Source organism: Gekko japonicus, unplaced genomic scaffold, assembly GCF_001447785.1.
Source record: "Gekko japonicus isolate JY-2015 unplaced genomic scaffold, Gekko_japonicus_V1.1 scaffold364, whole genome shotgun sequence".
Taxonomy (NCBI): Eukaryota; Metazoa; Chordata; class Lepidosauria; order Squamata; family Gekkonidae; genus Gekko; species Gekko japonicus.
In genome coordinates this window covers 764,614-790,965 of record NW_015172562.1, presented here as the reverse complement: position 1 = coordinate 790,965, position 26,352 = coordinate 764,614, and the positions used below count along the sequence as shown (strand labels likewise).

Genomic DNA, 26,352 nt, shown 5'->3' with positions numbered 1-26,352 from the left:
CCCACCCCCACTGCCAAAATCTCCTCCAAGGTTCTCTGAGGGTCTTGAGCAGGGTAATCCCCCCCTCTTTCATTTAGCTGTCCTCAATAGTCTCTATTACACAGCCAGTTTAGTAAACTGATACAGTGATGCTGACTGTAAGATAGGTTTTGTTATTTCTGCTTCATGCCCCTCCTTTTTTCCCTGTAGTGTTCTGTAAATCAATGGAGTATGGCCAAAAGGGTGATTTTTCTGGCATCTAGAATAGGGTTTGCTTCATCCTGATGCTTCTTCTTTAATCTGTATCGCAAAACTGATACAGTGATGCTGACTGTAAGATAGGTTTTGTTAGTTCTGCTTCATGCCCCTCCTTTTTTTCCCTGTACTGTAAGTCAATGGAGTATGGCCAAAAGGGTGATTTTTCTGGCATCTAGAATAGGGTTTGTTTCATCCTTATGCTTCTTCTTTAATCTGCATCCCTCTCCCCACCTTCTTCCTCCTCCCAGGAAGGAGGGTTTTGTGTGTTGACTACAAATGGCATGGAGCCATAAATTGTTTCTGCTTGCGTGTTCTCTCTCTCTCTCTCTCTCTCTCTCTCTCTCTCTCTCTCTCTCTCTCTCTCTCTCTCGTTTGTTACCATAGTGATGAATACTTTCCTCTTTCCTGAGAGCTGCATTGTATTAATGTAACTATGGAGCCTTGATTAATTTGAATTGACGAGGGAGCGTGAGTGGGATATAGCCCCAGATCTGAGTAGCTCTCCGAGAAGAAACAGGCATTTCATAGCCCTGAACAAGTAAAAGCTCCTGTAAAGCAACACGACACAATGATGTGGAAAAAAAGATTGCCATCCCTAATGAGGATTTACTTTTAGGGTAACTTCTTTTTTTTTTTTGTTACAGCAGGATTCCTTCTTGAGTCTGTTCTCCTCCCAGAGCTTTTTGAAGAATTAAAATACAAAAGATAGTGACTCAAACATGCTTGGGGTTGGTGGAGCACATAAGTCTTCTTGCATTTGGGAAACAAATATGAATTGACATACATTTAGCATGAATTAATTCCCCCCAACATAGAAGCCACATTAGACATTAGATGGATGCTTATAGACTATTTATATGTTTGTGTCAATTAGACATGCAAAATCGTTTGTGCTTCTGCCTACCTCCAGTGGCCACTTGTCCATACATAGAATGCTTTGATCTTTGTTTGAGAAATACGGATCTGAATTTTAAACCTTCTGGACTATCATATATTCCACTTGAGTAGGTAATGTTGGCCCACCTGTATATTTGGATACCTTAGCCATAAAGCTCTTACTGTTTTCAAAGATGGGAGGAGGGATATGTGTACATGAGGCTTTGTAGCATGCCCCCCCCCCCAGTCTCCACCAAAAGTGGGTGATATTTTATGACATTTATGTGTATCAAAGAGAGATTGCTTTGGAAAAAATGGTAGTGCAGCCTTTTCTTGTGGCTTTCATCATGAGACATTAGATAACTTGACAAAGGTAACCTATATTGAGCTGTTGTGCTAATCACCACTGCTGTGTCTTCCTACAGCTACCTGAATGATTTGGAGAGGATAGCGAGGGGAGATTACATTCCAACCCAGCAGGATGTGCTGAGAACTAGAGTGAAGACCACAGGTATTGTGGAGACTCACTTTACCTTCAAGGACCTACATTTCAAGTAAGTACGAATCTTTAAGAAGTGCAAGGTGATGCATTATGGCATTGTAGATCAGACCCAGCCCCACTTTTTCTCTGGTTGGGTAAAACCTGCAACATCTCTTTCTTTTTTTGCAGAGCAGATTGCTTTTAGATAACTGGGGAATTTCAGACAGCCAATATGTTCTGTTTCAGGAACTGTTCACTAATGTTTTCTGTACTGACATTTCAGACAGAACCATTTTAGTAACGGTTCCCTAACGGAATATATTGACCCTTTCAAACACAAACACTCCTGTCCCATTAGGGAAGCGTTCCTGAGATGTTTTACCTGCAAACTGCTTACAAGCGGTCTTCAATTTTCTATACCATTCCTGAAGCGCTACGGGATGCTGTGTAAAATGCCCCTATAGTGCTTTCTCCAATGACGAGGTTTTCTCACCCTTTTTCGCCTGCGTGGGCAATCTCCCATCTTTTTTTAAACATTCTTTTAAGAGCGCTATAGCGCTATAACACAACACCAAAACAGCAAAATAGCGACCCCATTGGAATGCCTGGACCACTGAGATACATGACATCACTACATCTTGGGAGAACAGGGATTTCAATGGAATACTATGCCTCCTTCCTCCTTCCACAGCATTCGCTATAAGCCTGGGAACTGATATCTGTAGGCAGGAGATAAGCTGTAACTCTGCAATGCTCCCTCTAAGCTGTGGAGTCCTGTGAGCAAAAATTTGACTTTGTGAGCTACTGGCATTAGAATGGTGAGCAAGTTATTTGGCTACTGCATAAATTAGTTTGCTCTGGAACCATCCTTCCTGAGCTAAGACAAAAACGTGAGTCGGAGGCTAAAAAACTGTGAGCCAGCTCACACTAACTCAGCTTAGAGGGAACACTGGCTGAAAATACAGGGGATCCCCAGGTCCCCCCTGGAGGTATGGCATCCCAAAATGCTGGCCATCAAAAGGAGGATGCTGTTTGCAAGCCAGGAAGGAGCTAGTGTTTAAAAAAAATGCTCTCAAACTGTGTGTTCCCAAGTTTCCTGTTTTTAAATCCCCCAATCTCATGTATCTCAATGGAGTCCAGGTATTCCAATGGGGTCGCTATTGCACTACTTTGGGGTTGTGTTACAGCGCCATAGCGCTCTTAAAAGAATGTTAGAAAAAAAGACAAAGATCACCTGCGCGGGCGAAAAAGGGCAGAAAAACAAAGCGGCACAGTCTGAAATGCCAAACCGCTTCAGAGACGGCTGCTTACCGGTAGGGGAAAGGCTGTGTGGAATGGCCGCTCCTGTACCGGTTTACTTCAAGACGGTACAATAATGTCTTTAAAAGGGTAATCTGAAATTCCCCAACTGTGTGTGTATGCGCATGTATCCCACCATTCAGGTGCTTAAGGGGTAATACAGAGACACAGAGCTAATACAGCTGTTTTGTGTCCTTTTGATTTTTCATGTTACTTTTGTCATCAGTTTTGGTTCACTTAATTTTTACTGCTGCCAGTAATTCTTTCTTTTTTAATGCTGCTGTTATGCATGTAACACACAAATAATGCCAAAAAGGACATTAATTGTACTGGGAATAATTTAGTGGGGGAAGGAAAACATGACACAAAAGTGAAAGCATGAGATCACTTCTCCCAAGGGAGAAACAAAACCAAAACGGGGATATTCAAATCAAAGCAGATGGCTTTCCCAGTTCAGTCTCAGGACTCATGGAGTAATACAGGGATATGTCTAGGCCCGCATGTCTACATAGCTGATGGGCTGGCTTGTACCTAGCCATTGCATTCCAATTTTTATAGATTGTTGGAACCACACTTCAAGGGTTTTCAGTCTACTCTCTTTCACACAAGGAGGCATGACAGCTTTCAAATTACAGTACAGACCCTGAAGCATTTGTGTGGCTTTGCCACTCATCCTGGATTTCTCACCTGTTGGGTCATTAGATTGGCAAAGCTTGGAATACTACTGAGAATGTCAGCTGTTCAGCAATGAATGGAGGCGTCAGTGAGAGAGGAGACAGCCATCTCCATTCATGTTCTCCTCCTTCCTGGCAGCTAGCCTAGCAATCAAGAGTACAGCTCTGGTGTCCTAGTGCTTGCTGTAAGCACGGCTATGCAGACAAAAGCAGAAAGCTGTCTGTGCCTCACTTTCACCCCTCTCCCCCAAACTTGTGTAGTGTGTGCCTTTGTACTGGCATCTTTTGGACCAGTGTAATCCTCTGTATTAGTAGCTGCGTGGTGCTCCTGGATGCTACACCTTTAGTTTTTTAACGGGGTTCCTGTTGCTTATTCTATGGGGTTTTTTCCTCTCAATCTGAAAATCAGCATAGTATTGGAGACAGTGTGGTAGATGATTAGGCAGCAACACAGTTATGTACCGGGTGAAACACAGCAATTTTGTAATCTGTCATCATTGCAAGGATTATACAAATTGCCTGTTTTCACTAGCTCATATTGGGAAGATAGCTTCACTTTAAAAATGCCCCAAATGTGGGCATTGCCAAGAGTTTTGCTTTCAGACAAGAGTATTTTCTGATTTTAGTTAGGGAGAGAAGGTATGCATCACAACAAACCTGTAAATCAGCCAGTTTTTCATTTGGAACAACCTGGGAAAATATGCAGTATCTTGCAGCAGAAATGTACTTTCTTTTCCTTGTTTTATCCTCTTAGAATGCTGCTTTTGGAGCATACACCTCTGGGTTTGCCCTTATTAGAGCCCACAACTGACTGCATGATGCAGTAAACCCAGTTCTTGAGTCCTAGCAGGGTTCTGGCTTAAAACCTTCCAACTGAGATGGTGCCAGTTTAATCTTCTTGTACTTGTCACTTCTGAATGTAGTGGGAAATCATCACTGTGAAGAGCTTTGAAATTCTAACAATTAGATCACAAGCAAAATAAAAGTATGTTTAGCACAACAAAACGATAGACATCCATGCCAAGTCACAGGAGACAAGAGTGCACATCCTCACAGTATGCTTTGAAAAGAGTGTCTCTGGATAAACAAAACTCAGAGTACAAACTGATTTGGGGAACCAAGGAATAGAATTAGCAAAGAGCATTTTTGTTTTATACACATACTGGTACAGTGTATTCCGTTAAATCCTCACCGTTTTAAGAGACTTGATACATGGGCTATACAGATTAGACAGACTGATTCATTGAAGTAGACTGTCCCCAAGTGGATTTTTGCAGAGTGGATTCACAGTGGGAAATGCTAATGAAAATTAGTGTGCCAGCTAAAGAGTGAAATGAAGAACTTCCTTTCTGGTATGCTTCACAGTCCAGCTGCTAGTCCAGGTCAGGGTATATATGCCTTGCGCCATTCCAGGGAATCCGAGACTGTGGATTCCATTTAATGGCCTGTGAAATTCCAGATTTGAGAAGCTGAGCTATCAAGGTTACCTAATGTGATCAGGTTAAAGTCCCCTCCAGAGTCACACCGAGTACACTATTTAGAAGGATTCTTCAATGAAGGTGGGGCTAGAATAATAGAACCAACTGGAAGCTTTCTTAAATGAACAAAGCCTGCTGGGGGGGGGGTATCATGACAAATACCTCCCAATAAAGCAGTGATTCATTAGTAGTATTCCGTTCACTGATACTGTAGCAGCATTCAGCTGGAAAGAGAGATATTGGCACTTGAAGAAAAACTCAAAAGAATTAGGATGTACCATCCAGCTTGCTAATTATGATCTTCTTCCCAAGCACTGCTGCCTGTGAGCTGATATGGGTGGCAGCGGGAGATAGGTTTTTAAAGTGTTAGACCTCACCAATGGAATGCCCCCGGCCCGACCCTGGAAGCTCATTTGACACCTGCCTTACTGTCCTTACTGCCCCAGCTTATTTTAATATTGATACTTCCTATGGTGTTGTTTTTATGATTTTGCTGCACTGTTTATACTTTGAGCTGAGCAGCAACTGACAGAGGTGCCTAACAATGATCATACTACATTAGGCTTCCCAAGTCCCCCCGGGGGACGGGGAAACCCCCACCCCAGAGGCCCGTTCCCCGCCGCCGACGGATCGGGCCCCGGGGGGAACCCCACCCCGGCGTGCGCATCACCAGGAAGTGATGTTATGATGCTGGGCACGCTGGGGGCGGGGCCACGGTCATCCGAGAGAAAACTCTATGGTTTTCCCTTGGATGGTCGTGGCCCCGCCCCCAACGTGCCCGGCGTCATAACGTCACTTCCTGGTGTCGTGTGGCGCGCGCTCCAGCCGTGGACTGGGAGTCCCCCGGTAAGTTCTTTTTTCGACTTGGCAACCCTATACTACAATTAAACTTGAGGTGCCTTTTTAAGCACTCTTAGCACTGAGCCATCTTAGCAAAATGATTCCTTAAGATGGAACAACAATAGTTTTAAAATATTTTGAACTTTGTAGACTGTTTTCATTTTATATGGTTTATTTTTCATTTTGAATAATTTTTTGTATTTCCAGAAATGGATTAATAAAAATAAAAACATGAGCTGCCATTACGCTAGACAAGAGAGCATAAGAACACAACTGTTCACAATTAGAAATGTGAATGTGAGGTATGGGTGTTACATTGGCACTTATGAGTCACTGCTGGTTTCTTTGTGGCCTGGCAGTGTCCTTTTTCTCTTCCTTATTCATGTGAAAAAAAACCCAAGTCAAGTTAAATTTCCAGCTCAGATTGGCTAGAGACAGGAAATATGGGGGTGACGCACGATTTAAGTTGGACATGTCACTATGGGATGTGGTTGGCTGTTAGCTTTACTTTTGAATAGATATAGTGTCTTGTTTTGCAGTGTTCAGTGAGAGAATTATTTCCATGTTCAAATGAATTGATACACACACACACACAAAACACCTTTCCAGCAAAAAAAATAAAATAATATTTGGGCTGTTCTTGTAGTTGATTAGTTAATTCCTCCCAAAATAACAACTGGATAAAATTATCTTTTCATTTTCTTGCAAATAGCCAAACAGTGAAACACTTCAAACTGTAAGAGATTGTTTAGAACAACTTTATGCATTCCACAATACCCATTGCCAACAACTGAAGGAGAGATGAGCATACTTAAGAATCGGAGTTATTGCACACACATACACACGCTCGGACGCAGTGTTTGCCCAGGTTACTGAAGCGCGTCCTCTCATTTTGCTAGTAGTGTGACTAGAAGAGGGATCCACCGAACAGCAAAATACAGCAGTACTGTTTCAGAGGGATCCCCAACATGGTGCCCACGGGCACCATGGTGCCTGCTGACACCTTTTCTGGTGCCCAGCAAGTTTTTTTAGGAAGTGGGTAGTGCCAGGTAGGGCTTTTGCCCAGCAGGGCTTCTGAGTGACTACTAGATATTTGATTGGCTGTGCAGATTTTTTTTTTAATGTTGCTTTGGGAGCACCACAGCAAGATATCTGCACTGCTACTTTAGTGAAGCTGTGGTGACCTGATTGGCTGGGCTCTGCCTCCTGCGGCAGCCATTTTGCAGCAGCTATTTTGTTGCTGCACTCACCGTGCCATGTCAGAATTCCAAATGTGCCTATAGGCTCAAAAAAGTTGGAGACCTTGGTAGTAGATGCTTTTAGTGCTCAAAACTCTGGCCTGGATAGCCCAGGCTAGCCTGATCTCGTCAGATTTGAGAAGCTAAGCAGGGTTGGCCTTGGCTGATATCTGGATGGAATAGATTTGGAAGGAATACCAGGGTTGTGACCAATGTTCCCTCTAAGCTCTGGAGTCTTGTGAGCAAAAATTCTACTTTGTGAGCTGCTGGCATTAAAGTTGTGAGCGAGCGATCTGGCTACTGCATAATCAGTTTGTTCTGGAGCTGGTCCTTCCTGAGCCGAGGCAAAAATGTGTGAGCCAGAGACTAAAAAACTGTGAGCTAGCTCACACTAACTCAGCTTAGAGGGAACACTGGTCGTGACGCAGAGGCAGGCAATGGCAAACCACCTCTGAAATGTCTCCTGATCTCGTCAGATTTGAGAAGCTAAGCAGGGTTGGCCTTGGCTGATATCTGGATGGAATAGATTTGGAAGGAATACCAGGGTTGACTCGTGACGCAGAGGCAGGCAATGGCAAACCACCTCTGAAATGTCTCTTGCCTTAAAAACAAGTCTAGCTCACCCACGAGTGGTGCATAATGATAAAAGAGCTATAACTTTTCAGTGCCAGACGATCTTAGACTCTCCTGGCTATTCTGCACACAATGCCATACAATAATAATTAATTATTAGTAGTGGTGCTTAAACCACTTTTTCATTAGGATAGTGTGCCATTTGTAATGACTTTCAGGCCTGCTGTTTATAACGTGGAATATCTACTCACATTTAGTAGAGATACATTAAGAAGGTTGCCATCTTTCTCCCAAAGTTATGATCTGTTTGTGTAAGGTAACAAAATCACAGTGTTGTCTTTCTGTAGCCCTTGCAGTGTTAAACAGAACACTGGGCAACCCAGTTCTGTAGAAATCCAAACCAGGTAGTAGATTGGGGCATTTAGCTCCCAGCTAAAATTTAATTTTCTTAAGCACTATGGATTGTGATAGGAACACTATGAGAGTCTGAATGGAGGCAGAATCCAAGTATCCAGCTGTCCTCGGAGCACAGGACTTACTGTAATGAAAACCTCTAATTTCAGGACATTGATCTTCCAGTGGCAGTTCTTTCTGGACTATTGTTCTCCAGAGAGGTCTGTTCTCAAGCCAAATAATACTCTCCAGATCATTTTTCCTTTGCACAGTTGCACATAGAGTTTAGTGTACGTGTATTATTTCAGATATATGTGGTGTCCCTTGTTTTCTGGCTGTTACCAGTAACATCATGACTATACATGGAAAGAGACAGAAACTGTACTTTTAGTTCTGTCCTCTTTCTCCATGATAGAAATACATATCAGCTATGATCTCAAACCTTTTGCTTGTGTAAATTCTGAACTATAAAAATATGCAGGAGGCCTAAGCTGTATTTAAATTATATTCATGTATTTATTTGATATCCCACCATTCCATTGCCACCCAGGGTCCTTACAACATCATTAAAAGTGATCCACATAGTCCTGACCTGGATAGCCCAGGCAAGCCCAATCTTGTCAGATCTCAGAAGCTAAGTAGGGCTGACCCTGGCAAGTATTTGGTTGGGAGACCTCCAAGGAATACCAGGGCTAGGAGGCAGAGGCAGGCTATCAAGCCACTTCTCTGGACGTCCTGCACACCCCAGTGAGAGTCACCAGAGGTCGCCATGACTTCCAGGCACGGGCACGCACACACAAATGCAAAAATGCAACCCCCCCCCCCCAAAAAAAAATACCTGATCCACTTTGAAAGAATTATAAACATTGACATTAAAAAGCACTCACTGCCCCTACTAGTACTGGAAACAGTATCCATGTTAAACATAAAAGCTAAACATAAAAGCAAGAGTCGCTGCTTCCTTATGGGGCTCTTTCTAGGAGCCCAGTTGTCCTGTATCAGGGAAGGAATGTGGCTTCTCACTCATCCGGTCTGGTTAGACAGATAATGCTTTTTGCTGCTCACCTAATCTTACCCCGCCCATTCAGCAGTGCCCTGTTGACCATTGCCTCCCCATTGAGAAATCCATTAGAAAGCAGCCCTGAGAAGACTTAGGGGTTTTTTTGTGTTCTTTTTTAAGTGATTCGCCCACAGAAACGTTTCCTAGCTGGCAGGCTCACACATTTCCCGTAGGCATTTACAGTATGAAGGCAGCCTAAAAGAAGAAGAGGGGGAAAATTGGCTCTCTTCCAGTTCACAAAAGCCTCCCTGGAGGCATTTTGGACTCATCGCAGGCAAGCAGGTAAGTGACTGCTGAGAAGCCTGAGAAAGGGATTGCCCCACACATGACTTGCTAGATTCTTCTGAGCCTCTCCCTTCAGTCATTTGGGAAGGCATGACCATCTGCGGCTCTTGCTGTCAAGTAGAAGTTGTGGAGAATTGCTTGATGCTGAAATTAATGCGTGTAATGAGGAGAAATTGTACACAAGTGTTCTTACGTGGACATAATAATAATTTCCCCATACCAGAGCCTTTCCTTGCAGCAAGATCACTTTCCAAAAATACAGATATAACGTAACTAAGAATACATCCAGATCATTACTAATATAACTGGCTTCCCTGTACAGCCTTGCTGCTTCCTCACAGAACTGCAGGATTTTTAAAAACTTCTCAAAAGAACACTGAATGTATGCAGCTGCTATACATGCCCTCATAAATTCCATAAAAAACTAATGGAGATCCATGAAAACTGGTTTTGTAAGTTAACCTATCAAGAGAAGAAATGAGTGGAAGATATCTAGGTAAGCGGGCGTAATCGTGTTAATCTGTTGTTTGAAAAACGTTTGCTATAATGGAGGAACAGAACTATAGGAAGAGCCCTGCTGGATCAGACCAGTGGTCCAACTAGTGCAGTCTCCTGGCCAATCATTTACTCTGGATAGCCAACAGCAGGACATGGAGGCCAAGGCCTTCCCCTGATGTTGCCTGTTGGCACTGGTATTCAGAGGTTGACTGCCTGTGAACATGGAGGTTCCTTTTAGTTACCGTGGCTAGTAGCCACTGATAGACCTATGAGCCATGAATCTGCCTAATCCCTTTTAAAGCTGTGGCTTATCTCTTCATCCTCTGATCGTGAATTCCACATTTTAATCACTCGTCAATACTGCCTATCAGCTTCATTGGATGCCTTCAAGTTCTAGTATTTGGGAGACAGTGAAAATGTTCTCTCTGGCCACTCTCTCTGCTCCGTGCACAATTTCAGAAACCTCTATCAGATCTTCCCTTTGTTGTCTTTTTAGTGCTCCAGCCCCTTAATCATTTTGGTTGCCCTCTTTTGTACTTTATCCAGCTCTGCAGTGTCCTTTTTGAGATATGGTGACCAGAACGGTATTCTAAATGAGGCCGCACTGTTTCAGTCCTTTTCCTAGCAACCCCCACCAATGTTCCCTCTAAGCTGTGGAGCCTTGTGAGCAAAAATTCTACTTTGTGAGCTCCTGGCCTTAAAGTTGTGAGCGAGTGATTTGGCTGCTGCATGAATTAGTTTGCTCTGGAGCCCTCCTTCCTGAGCAAAGACAAAAATCTGTGAGCTGGAGGCTAAAAAACTGTGAGCTAGCTCACACTAACTCAGCTTAGAGGGAACAGTGACCCCCACCATAGTGTTTACTGTTGGTGCAGCGCAGCGCAGGGTTAATACTTTTATTAAGCTGTTCACTATGTCCCCAAGGTCTCTTTCCCTTCCCTCTCAGTCTCAGCAAGTTCAGACTCCTTTAGCATATGCTTGAATTTGGGATTTTTTGTTCCAGTGGGCATCATCTTACACTTGGTGGTGGTGGAAAGTGCTGTCAAGTCACAGCTGATTTAGGATGAGCCCATGGGGTTTTCAAGGCAAGAGACATTCAGAGGTGGTTTGCCATTACCTGCTTCCATGTCATAACCTTGGTACTCACTGGAGGTCTCCCATCCAAATACTAGCCAGGGTAGACCCTGCTACATGGACTTCATTTGCCTTACCTACATGGAACTTCATTTGCCACATTATTTATTTATTTATTTTTACTTTGCCACATTATTACCCATTCACACAATTTGTGGAGATCCTCTTGAAGTTCTTCGTAGTCATCCTTGATTTTTCCCATCCTGAATAATTTTGTGTGATCTGCAGACTTGGCCACTACAATGCGAGCCCCAACCCCCACCAAGCTTGCGCTGGCGGGGGAGGGCTGATTTGCCTCCTCGAGAGGCAGAAAGAAGAAGACACCGATAGGGGGCGGAGCCTGGCTCCTGCCCCTGCAGACTTGGCCACTACAATGCTCACCCCCAGTTCCAGGTCATTTATGAACAGATTAAACAGCACTGTCCCCAATACCAATGCTTGTGAAGACCCCACATCCCCAAAGGATACGAAACTAGACACTTATTGTTCGAGTTGAATAAAAGTTTGTACTTTCTCAATACAGTTCGAGTGTTTGCCGAATTAAGCTAGGAAATGGAGTACACTGACAAATCACAGGATGTGGTGTGGACTTCACAACCTCATATGTTTTTCTGTGGATGATTAAATGCACCCTAATAGAACTGAAAGTTAACATCAGATTGGTAGAAAAGAATGTGTGCATTTTTTAAAATGGTAACTGTCAGAGTAATTATAAATCACTGCAATCCTTATAGTAAGTGTCCTAGATACAGCTAAACATCCACATCTGAGGAGATAAAAACTCCTGATTAAGCACTGTGGGGGGAAAATATTTTCAGAAACATAAACCTTTAATTGTACATGAAATTATACTACAATTTTTGTTTTCTGGAGAGTTACATTATCATACTTGGACTTAAGAGTTCATAATGTTCCCAGAACATAATGTCTTAAATCTGAATTTGAGATAACTCAGGTCAAAGCAATGTTATATGAGAGATCCTTTAGCAAACCATGTAACTTGATGTTCAAATACAGAATGCTATGCTTAAGCAAAATACTTGAGAATTAATCTGGTCACCATTAAAGGCGTATCGTCTTTTCCCATGCATGTTTAGTGTCTGCCTACAAAGAATCTCCACAGAGTTCTGCTTCTGACTTCTCAGCATGGTCACACATGCAAACAGATGACTGTAGTAGTCTGGGGACTGTGTGTTATTCAGCTCCCTCTTTGCTTGGTTATTCTGACCAGGCAGAGGGGAAAAGGCTGGATGGTGATACGACTATGGGTATAGATGCCCTGTTTGCCCAATTGGATTGGTATGGTCACTGCTTTGGGTGGTGGAGGGAGCCAATGGTTCTTAAATCTTTTGTAGTTTACCATAGTTTTGGGACACTCTCGCAAAGTAAATCCATGCTTATTGCCCCTCTTCAACATAAAACATGGGAATTTCACATGAGTCAACAATAAAAAAGTGGCACTTCTCTCCAGTCTTCCCTGGCTGCCTCACCTCTCCACTGTCTTGCTACAAGTCTTGTGTCCTCCATAGGCCTCAGAACTGGAAGCAGAGGGGGCTGCTTCACCTTGTTCCCCTCTTCCACAGGCAGCAGATCTTGCAGCCTTGAGCTGTGCCTGCTTCTCCTCCCTGGCTATCATTGTGAGTCTTCCTTTTAACCTCTGCTGTCTCTACTACTCCCTCACTGGCACCCAATCCCAGGCCAGTTCTGCCTCAGCCGGTGCCTTGACCAATCTCTGGCCTAAGAGGCCAGTGACCTTCATTTCCTCTTCCCCTTTCCACGCCTGGTCTTTGCCCCATACGTCTGTGACTCCTGCCTCCTCCTCACAACTAAGCAGGATAGCCAGAGGGTACTGGGTCTCTGGGTCCTTCCTATCTTCCCACGAATGTGCCCTCCCATTGCTTCTAGCAAGCTTGGCCTTCTAGCTGGGCTGTCCCCCACTTGGTGCCATTGTCTGTGCCCCTGGTAGACCAGGCCTGCCCCCACCAGTCCTGGCCCTGATGCTGATCTTGTTGGGTGAAGCTGCTCTAGGCTGTTTGTCTCTCCTCCCCGGGGGGTGGTGGGGGTGGTTTACGGAGAAGGAGACAGCCAGGTAAAGCTTTGGCAGTGCAAGTGGGGGAGGCAGCCCCTAGTCTGGAGCTATCTCTGGGCAGAAAAGTTAATATTTTTCATGTTCCATGAATACCTAGTGTGAGTGAAAAGCTGTGTTTCATGGTAGTTTTGCAGTAGCAAATCTAGATTTGCCATTGAACATCCTATACTCTCTTCTCCCATCTCTTCTCCCCTTCTCACCCTACATCTCCTCCCTCCAGGCATCACAACCTACTTACGAGATAGCTGTGACCAACTTTAGGGCCCAACTCACGATCGGAGAACAATACATAATAACTGTTGAACTCTATGGAGAACTTTATGGGGAACGGTTTTACTTGAGTAATTGCAGCTGTCAAAAGTAGAAAGGTTCAAATAACTTCCACAAGCCTAGTTGTTGATATTCTGTCATTGTGGGTCAGGTATTTCTGTTCTGAGTTAACAGGTGCTGACACGGAGGTGATGGCAAAGCGAGCAGTGTAGTGCATTTCCATATATGGCCTGCAGAATTTGAGTGCTGCATTGTACATGCGTGTTTATGACATGACTGCAGCGTTGACTAGCAGCTAATTCAGATGGACCTCCTGTATTGCTACCAATATCACTCTGCTCAGCTGTGATGCATTTTTTTCCCCAGTACAAGGATCTTTCCTCTGGTCGGGGAGGCTGTTTGTGCCTGCAAAGGGAGTTCTTGTGTCAGAGGAAGGCTTTTTGTGCCAGAAGTAGATACTGCTGGTAGTTGAGCATCAAGTGGGAGGAGACAGCTCAGTGCTTTTTGGTGGAATTGATTCACCCGTTCTGCTGTCTGTCATCATGTGAAATCCAGTGAGATGCATGCATTTGTGGATCAGTCCTGAGAAAGGGCAGCCAGGCAGAGCTCTTCAATCAATAACAGGGGAGAATCCATGCACATTGTCAGGAGGCAGCACTGACAAATAGTGCCTATTTGAAAAGAGGTATTTTCACACACACACACACACACACAAGGGTGGGGACAGAGAATCTGAATGTCACAGTAGTAAGTTGCTCAGCACTTACAGATGTGGAATAGCTTTTCACTGAGACCCTGGTACGTGGCATTTTATGGGATGGACGGAGCACCGTTTGCTTACATGTCACGTAGGTTTCCTGTCTCCACTTTTCCTCGGCACGGAGTCCCCACTCTGCTTCCTCCCATTGTTAGGCTGAGCCCTTGGCCTGCTCCTCTGCGTTGGCGGCCTGTTTCGGCAGTCCCTGTGCGCCTGTGTAGAAGGCTGGCAGCAAACCAGGACGAGAGCTTCCATTCAAATGGCAAAGGAATTTGGACTGAAGGGGTTGAGGGGAGGGGAAAGGAGCTTTCTTGGCCAATTCTTAATGCCACTTTGCATGTTCCTTCCAGCACAGGGAATAACCTCTGTGCACTTTGTAATGCTTGGCTGGGTGGCGCATGTGTGTTTCTTTTTCTTTTTTTCTTTTGCCATACATATCTGTATTGGAAGTTCTTTTTAAGACTTGCCAGAATGGATCTAGTCATTAATTAGGTATTCTAATAACAGAGGGCTAAAAGGCTTTGAGCGTCTGCAGGCAGATTATTTTAAGAATGAACTCATGCTCGCTGATAAAATTGTGTAGAGGTCTTCAGGTGACAATGACCCATGAGGCTGGTATGATCCAGTGCTGGCCTGAGGGTGCATGGTTTTGCAGTCTTGCTAAAACTATGTAGGTCAGTGCCAGTGTGAGAGACCTCCAGGGCATCCTTGTTTCATGATGGCAGAGAAGTGGGCTATAATTATAAGAAATAAATAGAACTAAATGTTCGAGGTCAGTTTCTGCAGCCTGCACAGTATCCAAAAGATATAGCCAAAGTACTTTGAATTTCTTGTATCACATGCATCAGCTACCAACTATTTAGTAAGACGGTGTGGCCTGAATGTATCAAGCTGGCTTTAGCTACTTGGATAGTAAGTGGACACTTAACGGGGTCCATCTGCCATAGGAACACAGGATTAGGATCTCAGATACTATACTGAATTTTAGCCAGATATTTGAGTAAATAAGCTGATCTGCCCATGGAGAAATTCCACAGATCTCTGTCTAAGAGTTAACACCATTGTGTGCATTGTAAGCTCTGGCATAAACTTTCCCTGCTCCTCCAAAACACTGGTATGGCCATCCGGATCCCAGCAGCTCTTCTTTTAAGCATTTTTCTCATCCCTGTGGTATGGAGCAGGGTAAGCTCTGTTTTCTGTACCTTTGGATGAAAGTAAGATTGACTTCAGAAATTTGGAGACAATTTGAAACATCCATACAATGTTACCAATCTCACTGTTCCCCTCTAAGCTGTTCTGTACATCTTTGCTGTATTTTGCATTTTTGGATTGCCATATTTTTGCTGAAGTAATTGGAATTCTGAGCATGCCTTGGCTTTTGGGGGACATGGAGATATGTTCCCACGTGCTTCTTTGGGAAATTACCTGATATTAAGCGCAGTTTCTTAATACCACTAATGGCTTCTCTTGGGTTTTGCTGGTCAGGTAACAGATTATTAAGCACTGCATGCGCTTTCAAATGACTTATTGCTCCATTAGCTAAATTAAGGTTTTCAGTTTTTCTCCCCTCTCACAAATATATCTTTTCATTTACAGTCCTGCCACACTGCCCTTCAGCCCACACACATCTTTCCTTTTGCAGAGGAAGGTCCCTTGCTCCACTGAATTGCTACTACTCCAAAAATGGAGGCTGTAGAAATACAGTTGATTCCTCTGCCATCACTAGGCAATGGCTGATGATCAGGTTAACTCCTGCCAACAGCATGGTGGTTCCTCAGGGAAGTAGCATTAGAGGCAGTATTTCTGAGTGATAAATAGAACGATAGTGGCGATGTTTCTTTTACAATCTGCTTAGGTAGTAACACACTTTGTTGGTGTACTAAGACATAAGCTGTTCCAGATCATATGCATCTGCCTGACAGGTGACAGCTCCTAATTAACAGATAAGACTGGAGCAAACTAGTTTTAGCCAGTGCTGGAGAGCTGGAGTCAGAATGACTCGGCACAAGGTACTGATTGGCTACTGACATGTATATATGTGGCTACTGTACAGTCTATTCAGTTCTTCCCTCTTGATATGCGGATGCTTGGCAAAGCACTTTGCTTGTTGCTTGTGTATACCAGGATCACCAACAACCTTGTAAATAAACTTGTAAATACTTTCTACACTTAACAGTGTGGACAGTAGACTTCTTTGGACTGGACTCTCTATTGCTAGATCGGTGCAGGCATTCAGTACACTATCCGAACACATTTCTAGTTTCATGTTAATGGTATAATTGGTAAGAATATGAGTATGTCCTCTCATTACCCTCTTTGGCCTAATATATGCCAGACTCTTAATGAAGGCTAGCCTTTTGTAGCAATCTGGAAGAAACATTTCCTTTCAGCACCATTGATTTTCTAGAACAAAATGAGTGCTTTATTTATTTTCTTTCTTTCTCTCTACCTTAAGACAGAACTAGAGATTCTGTTATATTCGTGGCAGTGACCAAAAACAGCAGCTGTGTATGTGATCACTCCTCCCCATAACCAAAATATTTTGTTTTGTCCTGACATAGCTGCTGCTGACAGGGCAGGGAAATGTATGATGCTACAAGGTCAGAATGGTTAGGTTGCCGTGGACATTCTAGAAGAGAGGAAGGAGAATTAAACATATACTTGACAGCTTTAAACATATACTTGACAGCTTTAGATGTTTAATGCAACATCACATGTATAATTCTAGCCTCAGTAAGCATGATTTGCAAGAAGGGGGTTACTGTCGTTCTGTATCTATACCCCAAAATAGCTATCTCTGTAGATATTGTTAGGCACACACTGGACCTCATGGAAGAGGCGAGAGTTGTGTCTACCACCCTCAGCTTCTTGGAGAAGGAGTGGGATAACGATAGTGACAGATGGTTTGCACTAGTCTGCAAACAGGTGATCCATTTCTTATGGGCTGTCAAGACACCATTGTCATAATTGGGTTGTTAGTTCACCTCTTGTGCTGCTATTGAGTGGTGGATTGGATTGCCTTTCTAAAAACCTTCTCCGCTAGTAAACCTTTGAAGGATCCATATCCACTAACTTTGCCTGCATTTGCTAGTGACCATGTTGACTTTCAAAACAGCATGAGGGCCAGACACTGGTATGGCTGTCGTTCAGATATTAAACTGTTCAGAATCCATATTCCAAACATGACCCGATACTGCCCAGTTAGGGGTTCCATTCATTGAATACCATAACTATAAGACATGTATCGGATACAGTGATTGCATCAATGTCACACTGTGTTTCCTAGGCATGGATACTGTTGAACCACTTCTTATTGGTTTTTGTTCATTGGCACCACTATATACATGGCAGTGTCTGATCTCTGTAATTTCTGCTTGCAGGATGTTTGATGTGGGAGGCCAGAGGTCTGAGAGGAAGAAGTGGATCCATTGCTTTGAAGGAGTGACAGCTATTATCTTCTGTGTTGCCCTTAGTGCTTATGACTTGGTCTTGGCGGAAGATGAAGAGATGGTAAGGCTCGTGTATAGCACAGGTGCTGCCTCTTTAGGGGAGAAATTGTTTGCCCTCTCTTTGCTCTGGGTAAACTGGCCTAGACTTATATCCTTCACTCTGTACCTATTGGAGTTTTTTGCCACTTAATTTCCCTGTTTTGGGAATGTCAGATACTCATTATGAAAGTGTTCACTGTAGTGAAGGATTTCCTGGTAATGTATGTTAATAACATTTGAAATACTGGTTCGAGAGCTGCCAGTGGAAAGCTCACACTGTCCAGCATGTTCCCCACCTTCACTCCCCCTGCCACAGAACATTTCCACTGATCTGATATGATAGTTCTGGAATGAGCTCTCTCAGCCCCACCTACCTCGCAGGGTGTCTGTTGTGGGGGGGGGGAGGGAAAGGAGTTTGTAAAGCCGCTCTGAGACTCCGAGTGAAGGGCGGGGTATAAATCCAATCTCCTCCTCCTTCTCCTATCCTGGGAAAGTTTATTCTTGGGGCTGAGGGCCTTGTGTGTACTAATAGCTGCACCAGTCAGGTGGCTGCTGTGGGGAGAGGGAAGGGAAGGAGATTGTCCTTTTTATTCGCAGAAGCAGAGCTCCACCCACAGAAGAGGAGGGGAAGGGGAGTGGTTTTTATTCCTTTGCCTCTCTTCCCACTGCAGTTGCCTGACTGATCTGGCTAGTAGTAGACACAAGTCCCTCGACCCTGGGAATAAACCTACCCCTGAAGTCATTGCCATTATCTTTGTTTTTCTAAGCACACTTCCTAACTTAGGGGTTTCTGCTGCCTTGATAGAATCGTATGCACGAGAGCATGAAGCTGTTTGACAGCATCTGTAACAACAAGTGGTTCACGGAAACATCCATCATCCTCTTCCTCAACAAGAAGGATCTCTTTGAGGAGAAGATCATCCACAGCCCCTTGGCCATCTGCTTCCCAGAGTACACAGGTACACATGAGTGCATTTTTTTCCTCAATCAACTCTTGGTCTCAAATGTGGTTACTCAGTTATGATCCTTTTGGTTTGGGGACATAAGTTCTTGAATTGGCATCAGTGTAATCCATGCAATGGTCACCTCCAGATTAGACTACTGTAACTTGCTCTACATAGGGCTACCCTTGAGACTGACCTGGAAAGTTCAGCGACACAGGTCCTTACTGGATCCCCTATCGGAGCCCATATCCAACCGATGCTCCGCCAGCTGCACTGGCTCTAGATTGACTACCGGATCATGCTCAAGGTGTTGGTTTTAACCTTTAAAGCCCTTCACAGTCTGGGGCCAACATATCTTCGGGACCGCCTCTCTTGGCGAACCCCCCCCCCCCAAGAGCTCTAGGCTCTTTAAATAACAACACACTAATGGTCCTGATGTCAAGGAATATTCGCCTGGCCTCAACTAGAGCAAGAGCCTTCTCAGCAGTAGCTCCAGCTTGGTGGAATGCACTTCCGAGCTCATTTCCACAGGGCCCGTAAAACGGAGATGTGCCGCCAAGCATATGGGTGAGGCCAGGAGAATTCCTGTTCCTATCGTTCTTTCTGCCCCTTCTCCCCTTTTTTTCTTCCGCTGGGACAGTGATAGTATTATAATACGCCATCTGATTAATCGTAAATATTTGAACCTGAATCTGTTAAATTTATATGTTTTAACTGTATTTTTAAACTGTTTATTATAAGTTGTGATCCACTCTGAGCTCCACAGTAGTGGGGGAGAGCAGAGCAGAGATCGAAAGAATAAATAAGTACAGTAAATAATTGAGGTTGCATCTCAAACGGTTATCTTCCCTGTGCCTTGTTATCTGCCCTCTCCTGTTGCTCTTAGTGTTGGGGTTCCCCTATATCTTAGAAGTAAAACCAATATGAAAGAGTGCCGGATCTACTGTTGCATGAACAAGTCCTTTCTCACTAGTGCTAGAGCAGCAGTGATAATCTGCCTCTGCCCTCTTTGTGAGCAGGTTTAGTTCTGGGAAGTGCCTCCAGCTTTATTCACTGGAGGGCAGTAGTGTGTTACGCTCCTATGATAGCAGATTTTTCTTTTATGATAGATTAAAACAGTTCAGTAGCTATGCACGCTCTGAGTCTCCAAATGGGTATTGGGGGTTATTCAAAATGTCAATACTAGAGATGAAGTTGGAACATATACCACATTTCAGGAAATGTAATACAAAGTCCAGGAGATCACCAGTATGGCTAATGAGCCAGGTGAGGGAAGCTATTAGAGTGAAAAGGGCTCTCTTCAGAAACTGGAAGGTTTGCCCAAATGAGGCAAACAAAAATGAACACAACCAAGGACTCCTGAGCAAACTTCAGAGTCACGAGATAAGAGGACAGGTCCTCTTATCGACTGGAAATTGTCTTTAAAAAAACAGGGAAGCACAGAACGGGAGTAGATGGTCAGTTCTCGCAATGGAGGGATATGAGCAGCGGGATCCCTCAGGGATCTGTATTGGGACCGGTGCTTTCCAGCCTGCTCACAAATGACCTGGAGTTAAGGGTGAGTAGTGAGGTGGCCAGGTTTGCAGATGGTACCAAATTATTTAGGATGGCTAAGACAAGAAAAAAATGTGAAGAACTCCCCAAAAATCTCTTCAAACTGGGCAAATGGGCATTGAAATGGCAAATGAGGTTCAATGTGAGAGCAAGCATAAAGTGATGCATATTGGGGCAAATAATCCCACCATCACATGTACATTAATGGGATCTGACCTGGCAGCAACAGATGAAGAAAGTGATCTTGGGATGGTAGTGGGTAAGTAGATGAAAGCACAGCTGCTGTGAAGAAGAAAAAAAGTCAAATTCCATCCTGGCCATTATAGGAACAGGAATAGAGAACAAAACTGCTGCCATCATACTGCCCTTAGAACAAATTGGTGCTGAGATCACACTTGAAATGTTGCGTACAGTTCTGTTCACTGCACCTGAAAAAGGGTATTGTAGAGCTTGAAAAGGTGCAGAAACGAGTGACCAAAATGATCGGGGGGGGGGGCGTAGGGCGGCTGCCCTGTAATGATCGGTTACAATGCGTAGAGTTGTTTAGCTTAGAAAAAAGGCAAGTAAGATGGAACATGGTTTTTGTTGTTGTTCAGTCACACAGTCGAGCCCGACTCTTCTTGACCCCATGGACCACACCACGCCAGGCCCTCCTGTCTTCCACAGTCCTCCGGAATTTGCTTAATTTCATGTTTGTTGCATCTATGACACTGTCTAACCATTTCATCCTTTGCCATCCCCTTCTTCTTTGACCTTCAGTCTTTCCAAGCATCAGGGTCTTCTCCAGTGAGTGCTCCCTTCTCATTTGGTGGCCAGAATATTTGAGCTTCAGCTTCAGTAGATGGAACATGATACAGGTCTATAAAATTACGCATGGTGTGGAGAGAGTGAGTGAGCAGGAAGAAGCTTTTCTCCCTCGTGATACTAGAACCTCGGGGTCATCCACTGAAGCTGATGGGTGGGAGATTCAGGACAGACACAAGGAAGTGCTTCTTCACACAGTGCATACATTAATTGTGGGACTTGCTGCCACAGGATGTGGTCATGGCTGGCGACTTGGAAGGCTTTAAAAAGGGAATGACAAATCCATGGAGAATGGAGCTGTGATTACTAGGCATGATGGGATATCTACTCCAGTGCCAGAGGCTGCGTGCCTCTGTATCAGTTGCTGGGGAGCATGGGCAGGAGGATGCTGTTTCAGTCACTCTGTTTGTGAACTTCCTAGAGGTAGCTGGTTGGGCCACTGTTTGAACAGAGTGCTCTACTGGATGGGCCAGCAGGGCTGTTCTTGTTCTTAATCTACACAGAGGAACTGAAACGTAGTAGACAGTCATCTGCAGGTTCCTCAGCCATTGTGTAGCTAGTTAGTCAGTGGCATAAATGAGGTCTCAAAGGTCAAATTCTAAGGCAGAGAAGGAAGCCTTTGTACTTGTTTGTCGTGGTGGTTCCCCAGCAGAGGAAGTGTGGCTTTTTTCCCTTTTGCTAATAAGGTCTTCAGCTGCAAATGAAGAGCCTGCGACAGGTTGCATGGACACTGCTGGACAGGAAACTGTGTACAGGAGGGAGGAAAGGCAGTGTCACTTTTAACAACTTAGGGCAGTGAAAGCAAATTCTGCATCAGCTGGCATGCTGGGATTTGATCTGATGGGTTTTCACATGTTAGAATGCTTTAATGTGGCACATCATGTATTTGTGTATTTGTGTATAATTACATCTTGTAAAGCTCCGTCTACCGTTGAAGGAGTATGCTGCCAACAGGGTCTAAGAGGAGATGCCTTAGTTTTAGGCAGGCAGCATTGGCCAGTCCTAAGCCATGAGGTTTTCCTGCTGGCTGAATGCAACTGATGACAGCAAGCATCCAGATTTATGTCAACCATTTAACACAGTCTATTCTCCCCCAAAACACGAGCATGTAGATTATCAACAGGCAGTCTTGCAGTTGCACAGCCAAACTATCTTTGGCACATCTGGTTTGGTGGTGGAGCAAAACTGTCAGAGACGGCCTGGAACTGAGTAAGGGAGCCAGGAACCTGAACATGTCAGTCATTAGGGCTTGCTACTTTCCCGTGCTTTGTATTTTGTTTTATTTTACTTTTCTGTGGAGGTTAAGGACAGATGACCACTCAGTCACCGGCTCTGTAGTAAGATGGGGATCTAAGATGGGTTTGTAAAAACAGCCAATGGATGCAACAGCTTCTTAGGGAATCTGCACTGAGGAATCCCTCTGCTGGGACCAATTGTTCACTTTTGTTCTGCCTGCCTAGTGGGATTTGCTCATTTGAGTGTTACAGCAACTTGTGTGCAGCTAAGTTCCGTAGGTCTCATGAGGAGGAACCAGGAGAAAATGTCTTCACCTTGGTGCAGTAAACTTGCTGTACATGCAGCCAGTTGCTACTCTGTCCCAAGCACTGAGAACAGAGCTTTCACAGGGCCAGGGTCTCCTGCTCCCATAGCAACGCCCAACTGTGGGCAATTAGCAGGTAAAAATTCTGTTAAGTGTTGATGAGGATGTCAGGGTTGTGCAAATAGTGGCATCAACAAGGAACAACTTTCCAAACTGTCAGTGTCTAATTTTACTAGTAATGTGGGGGTGGAAATCTCCATGGGATTAGAAACTCAGTTAGTGTGCCCAATTCTGGAGTGGCAGTCTTCCTGCTCATTGTTGCTTTCCTCTCTTTTCCCCCTCCACTTAGGGGCCAACAAATATGATGAAGCCGCTGGCTATATCCAGAGCAAATTTGAGGATCTGAACAAGAGGAAGGATTCCAAGGAGATCTACACTCACTTCACCTGTGCCACTGATACCAAGAACGTGCAGTTTGTCTTTGATGCTGTCACCGATGTCATCATCAAAAACAACCTGAAGGACTGTGGGCTCTTTTAGCTCTTCAGGTGGCATCTACTGAGGAACACAGGAAGGTGAGGATGGGATAATGCAAGGGCTTGGTTGCCCATTGGGCAGAAAATTCAAGCTTTTTTGCCGGTACCCTGGGGAAGCGTGTGTGGTGCACTCATCAGGAAGTTCAAAAAGGGTGGAAGCAGCTGTCTAAAGTGCCAAGATTTGAAGGGATTAGAGTGCAAGAAGGATTGCCAGGGGGCAACTCAGAGAGAGGGAAGGGGCTGTGGCTATGTGGAAGGGCCTTTGTTTTGCATGGGGAGGGTCCCAGATTCAATCCGTGGCATCTCCAGTTGAAAGGACCAGGCAGTAGGTGATGCGAAAGACCCCTCCCTGAGACCTTGGAGAGCCCCTGTCAGTCTGAGTAGAAAATACTGACCTTGATGGAGCAATGGTCTGATTAAGTATTAAGCAGTTTTATGTGTGTTGAAGCAGAATAATTCGGTAACTTTGAGACCTAAGAGCCTTGGCTGATGGACAGTGTGAGTGCGTCTGTGTGTGTGTGTGGGGGGGGATTAGGTTGTTTCTCATGAGCTTACTTCAGCCCACAGGGATCAGTGTGTCTGAACCAGGCTGGAATAGATCCCTGAAACACAGCTATAAGCACATAAGGACCAGGTCTTCTCTGGGATATAACACCATGTGTAGCTGTTGCCCCAAGCTGTGGCCATCTTTTGGATCCCTTGTAAGAATTAATATACACTGTAAAAGAATTGGGGAAAAGACAGAAATGAAAGCTCCATGTGTTACCCCAACCAGCTTTGATTTTAAGAAGCTGAACTGCTGACTTCAGTTTTTTAGGGGAAATTAGCTAAATGGCAGGCCTCAGCGAGAGGTGGGGTAATAGCGGGGATCGTCCCACCTATGTCTATGGGGATCTTTCCCTTCAAGGGAGCTCTCAGTGATCTCAATGATCAGTCCATTGCTTAACCAAACGGGTCATTTTTGTTGAAAAGAAGAAAATCCTAATAAAATGCACACCTACCGAAATAAAACACAAGTTAAATCATACACACAAGTAATGGAACTACAGAGGTGAGCAGGAATAATAGGAGGGTGTTGGGGAAACATCCTTTACCTATCCAGGAGATCAGGAGGCAATGGAGCATAATCATAAAAGAAACCATACTTCTTGATGAGCCACCTGGGTTTGGGGTGCGGGAAAGGAGTAGAAGTCGGGGCTTTTCATTATCCAGGAAATGTGGGGAGGAAGGATGAGATCCAATTGATGGGAGTAGTGACTGAGATGGAAAGAAGTTACTCTGGGACACACTCAGCCTGACCTACCTCACAGCGTTGTTTAGAAGGATAACATGCAGGAAGGAGGATCCATGTATACTGCACTGAGCTCACTGGAGGACGGGTGGGATAAAAATGTGCTCCTGAACTGAGCAAGTGTGATATGTAAAGTGTGTGTACTCAATGCAGGCTGTAGAATGGGGTCCCCAACATGGCGCCTGTGAGCACCATGGTGCCCGCCAACACCTTTTTTGGCATCCACTAAGTGTTTTTAGAAAGTGGGAGGGGCCAGATAGGACTTTTGCCCAGCAGGGCTTCTGACTGGCTATTGGAGATTTGACTGGCTGTGCAGATTTTTTTGAATGTTGCTTTGGCAGCAGCTGCCAGCGCAGCAAGGGACCTGCACGGTGCTATTGACAAATCATTTTGTGGCTGGCTCCACCTCCTGTGGCAGCCATTTTGTTGCTCCGCCCACCATGCTGGGTCAGAATTCCAGATGTGCCTGTAGGTTTACCCACTGGATTATACCTAGATTTTATTGCGGTCTGCGCAAACTGTGACTTGTGCTGGTCTATGACCATTTTAATAAATATTGGCTTGCAGGTGCCCGTAGGCTCAAACAGGTTGGGGACCCCTGCTGTGCAAGTTTTCATTGGCCATGTATCCCAATGGTGGCTGATCTATTCCCTTTCCCTTGCTCTTCCTCTGTTACAGGATTACTTGAACTGCGCCATATGAGGAAGAGGCTGGTGTTGATGAAGGGAGGACTGCACCATTTAATGACTTCTGCTTCTAAGTTTTGTTTCATTCTTTTTAATTTTCCTAATGACAGGACTGTGGAGGTTCCTCCTGTCCAAAGGACAGGCTCCATTGCTTTTCTTGCTCTGTGCTGTCCCAGCTACCACCTGTAGGCCATTTGTATCCTCTCCCTGTGCCCAGAAAGCCTTATTCAAGCGCCAATGATAGGTGGCCTGCCATAGCTGTATTGTCTTCACTTTTTTAATTTTAACAAAGGCAGAAGTACAAAAGATAAACAGGTCAGGGGGCTTTGGACATGTATTTCATGTTCTTTCCTTTTTTGTCTTGTCCCTCCCCTTGTTGTGAGACAGGAGAGATTTTTCTAGTCCAAGCAGCCCTCTGTCGGCTCTGCCAAAGCAATCACTGACCGTGTGTTTTTCACCTTCCATCAGGAGGAGCTCTTGCTGCGGAGCAAGCCTCTCAGCTCCTACCTCTGTAATTTGCACACAGACCAGCAAGGAAAAGAGAAAAAAAACAAAACATTCCTCTAAAAGCCAATTTGTGCAGGAAAAGTTGATCTGCATTTTTTTAAAAAAAGAATCTTTTTAAAAACTTTTATTTAAAATGTCAAGTTAGTAAATGGTTGAGTTGCCCAATATGAGCTCATCTTCTCTAGTAAATTTTGTGCCTTGAGGGTGTCTGTATGTTTACATCTGTTTCCTAGTTTGCTTCAGTGTGCATTGTGTTTAGATTTGGATTAAATGGATTCCCTCTTTTCTCCAGCCCCCCACCCACCCCGCTGTGGTCCAGGCCAAGCTTTTTATAAGGGGGCAGCGCCCATGGGTTTTAAACATGTTTCTTCCTGGCCACAGAATTAGGTTCCTAAGGGCTAAGATTCCACTAAGGACTAAGCAATGTTGATGTCAACTTCTTTCCATTCCTTTGTGCCCCGCCCCAGGGCCTGGGGGGTGCTCCTGAGGTTGCTGTACTGTCAGGTCTATTTTAATGTATTTTCTTAGCTCTAACTGTAGCGTCAGTTGAGGAAACACTGCTGTATGTAAGCGACCCTGCTGTCAGCGGACATCGGGGTCATTAGTAACCGTCAGACGCAGCCTAGCTTTTATCACAATGTTTTACCAAAATTGTTCACATGGTTTGAAATAATAAAAAGGTAGAAAGAAAACCCAGTTTGCACTGCCTTGCTTCTCTTGCACTGTCCCACCAGGCCTTGCACACGAAACCGATTCCCTTGCCTGTTTAGCTCTGAACCAAGGCTACTAGAACAAAGAGCAGCAGCACAGGAGAAAAGCTGGC

General features: G+C 44.5%; 1 protein-coding gene across 1 annotated transcript in view; it reads left to right on the top strand.

The window, feature by feature from the left end:
• Window positions 1-26,352, top strand: part of GNAI2 (guanine nucleotide binding protein (G protein), alpha inhibiting activity polypeptide 2) — a 184,758-nt gene extending 158,406 nt beyond the window's left edge. Inside the window, exons 5-9 of the mRNA XM_015421249.1 lie at window positions 1,539-1,667; window positions 17,560-17,689; window positions 18,473-18,626; window positions 22,859-23,084; window positions 25,015-26,352. Of these exons, the coding sequence (XP_015276735.1) occupies window positions 1,539-1,667; window positions 17,560-17,689; window positions 18,473-18,626; window positions 22,859-23,049 (604 nt within the window). The 3' untranslated portion in view covers window positions 23,050-23,084; window positions 25,015-26,352. The remainder of the gene's footprint in view (window positions 1-1,538; window positions 1,668-17,559; window positions 17,690-18,472; window positions 18,627-22,858; window positions 23,085-25,014) is intronic.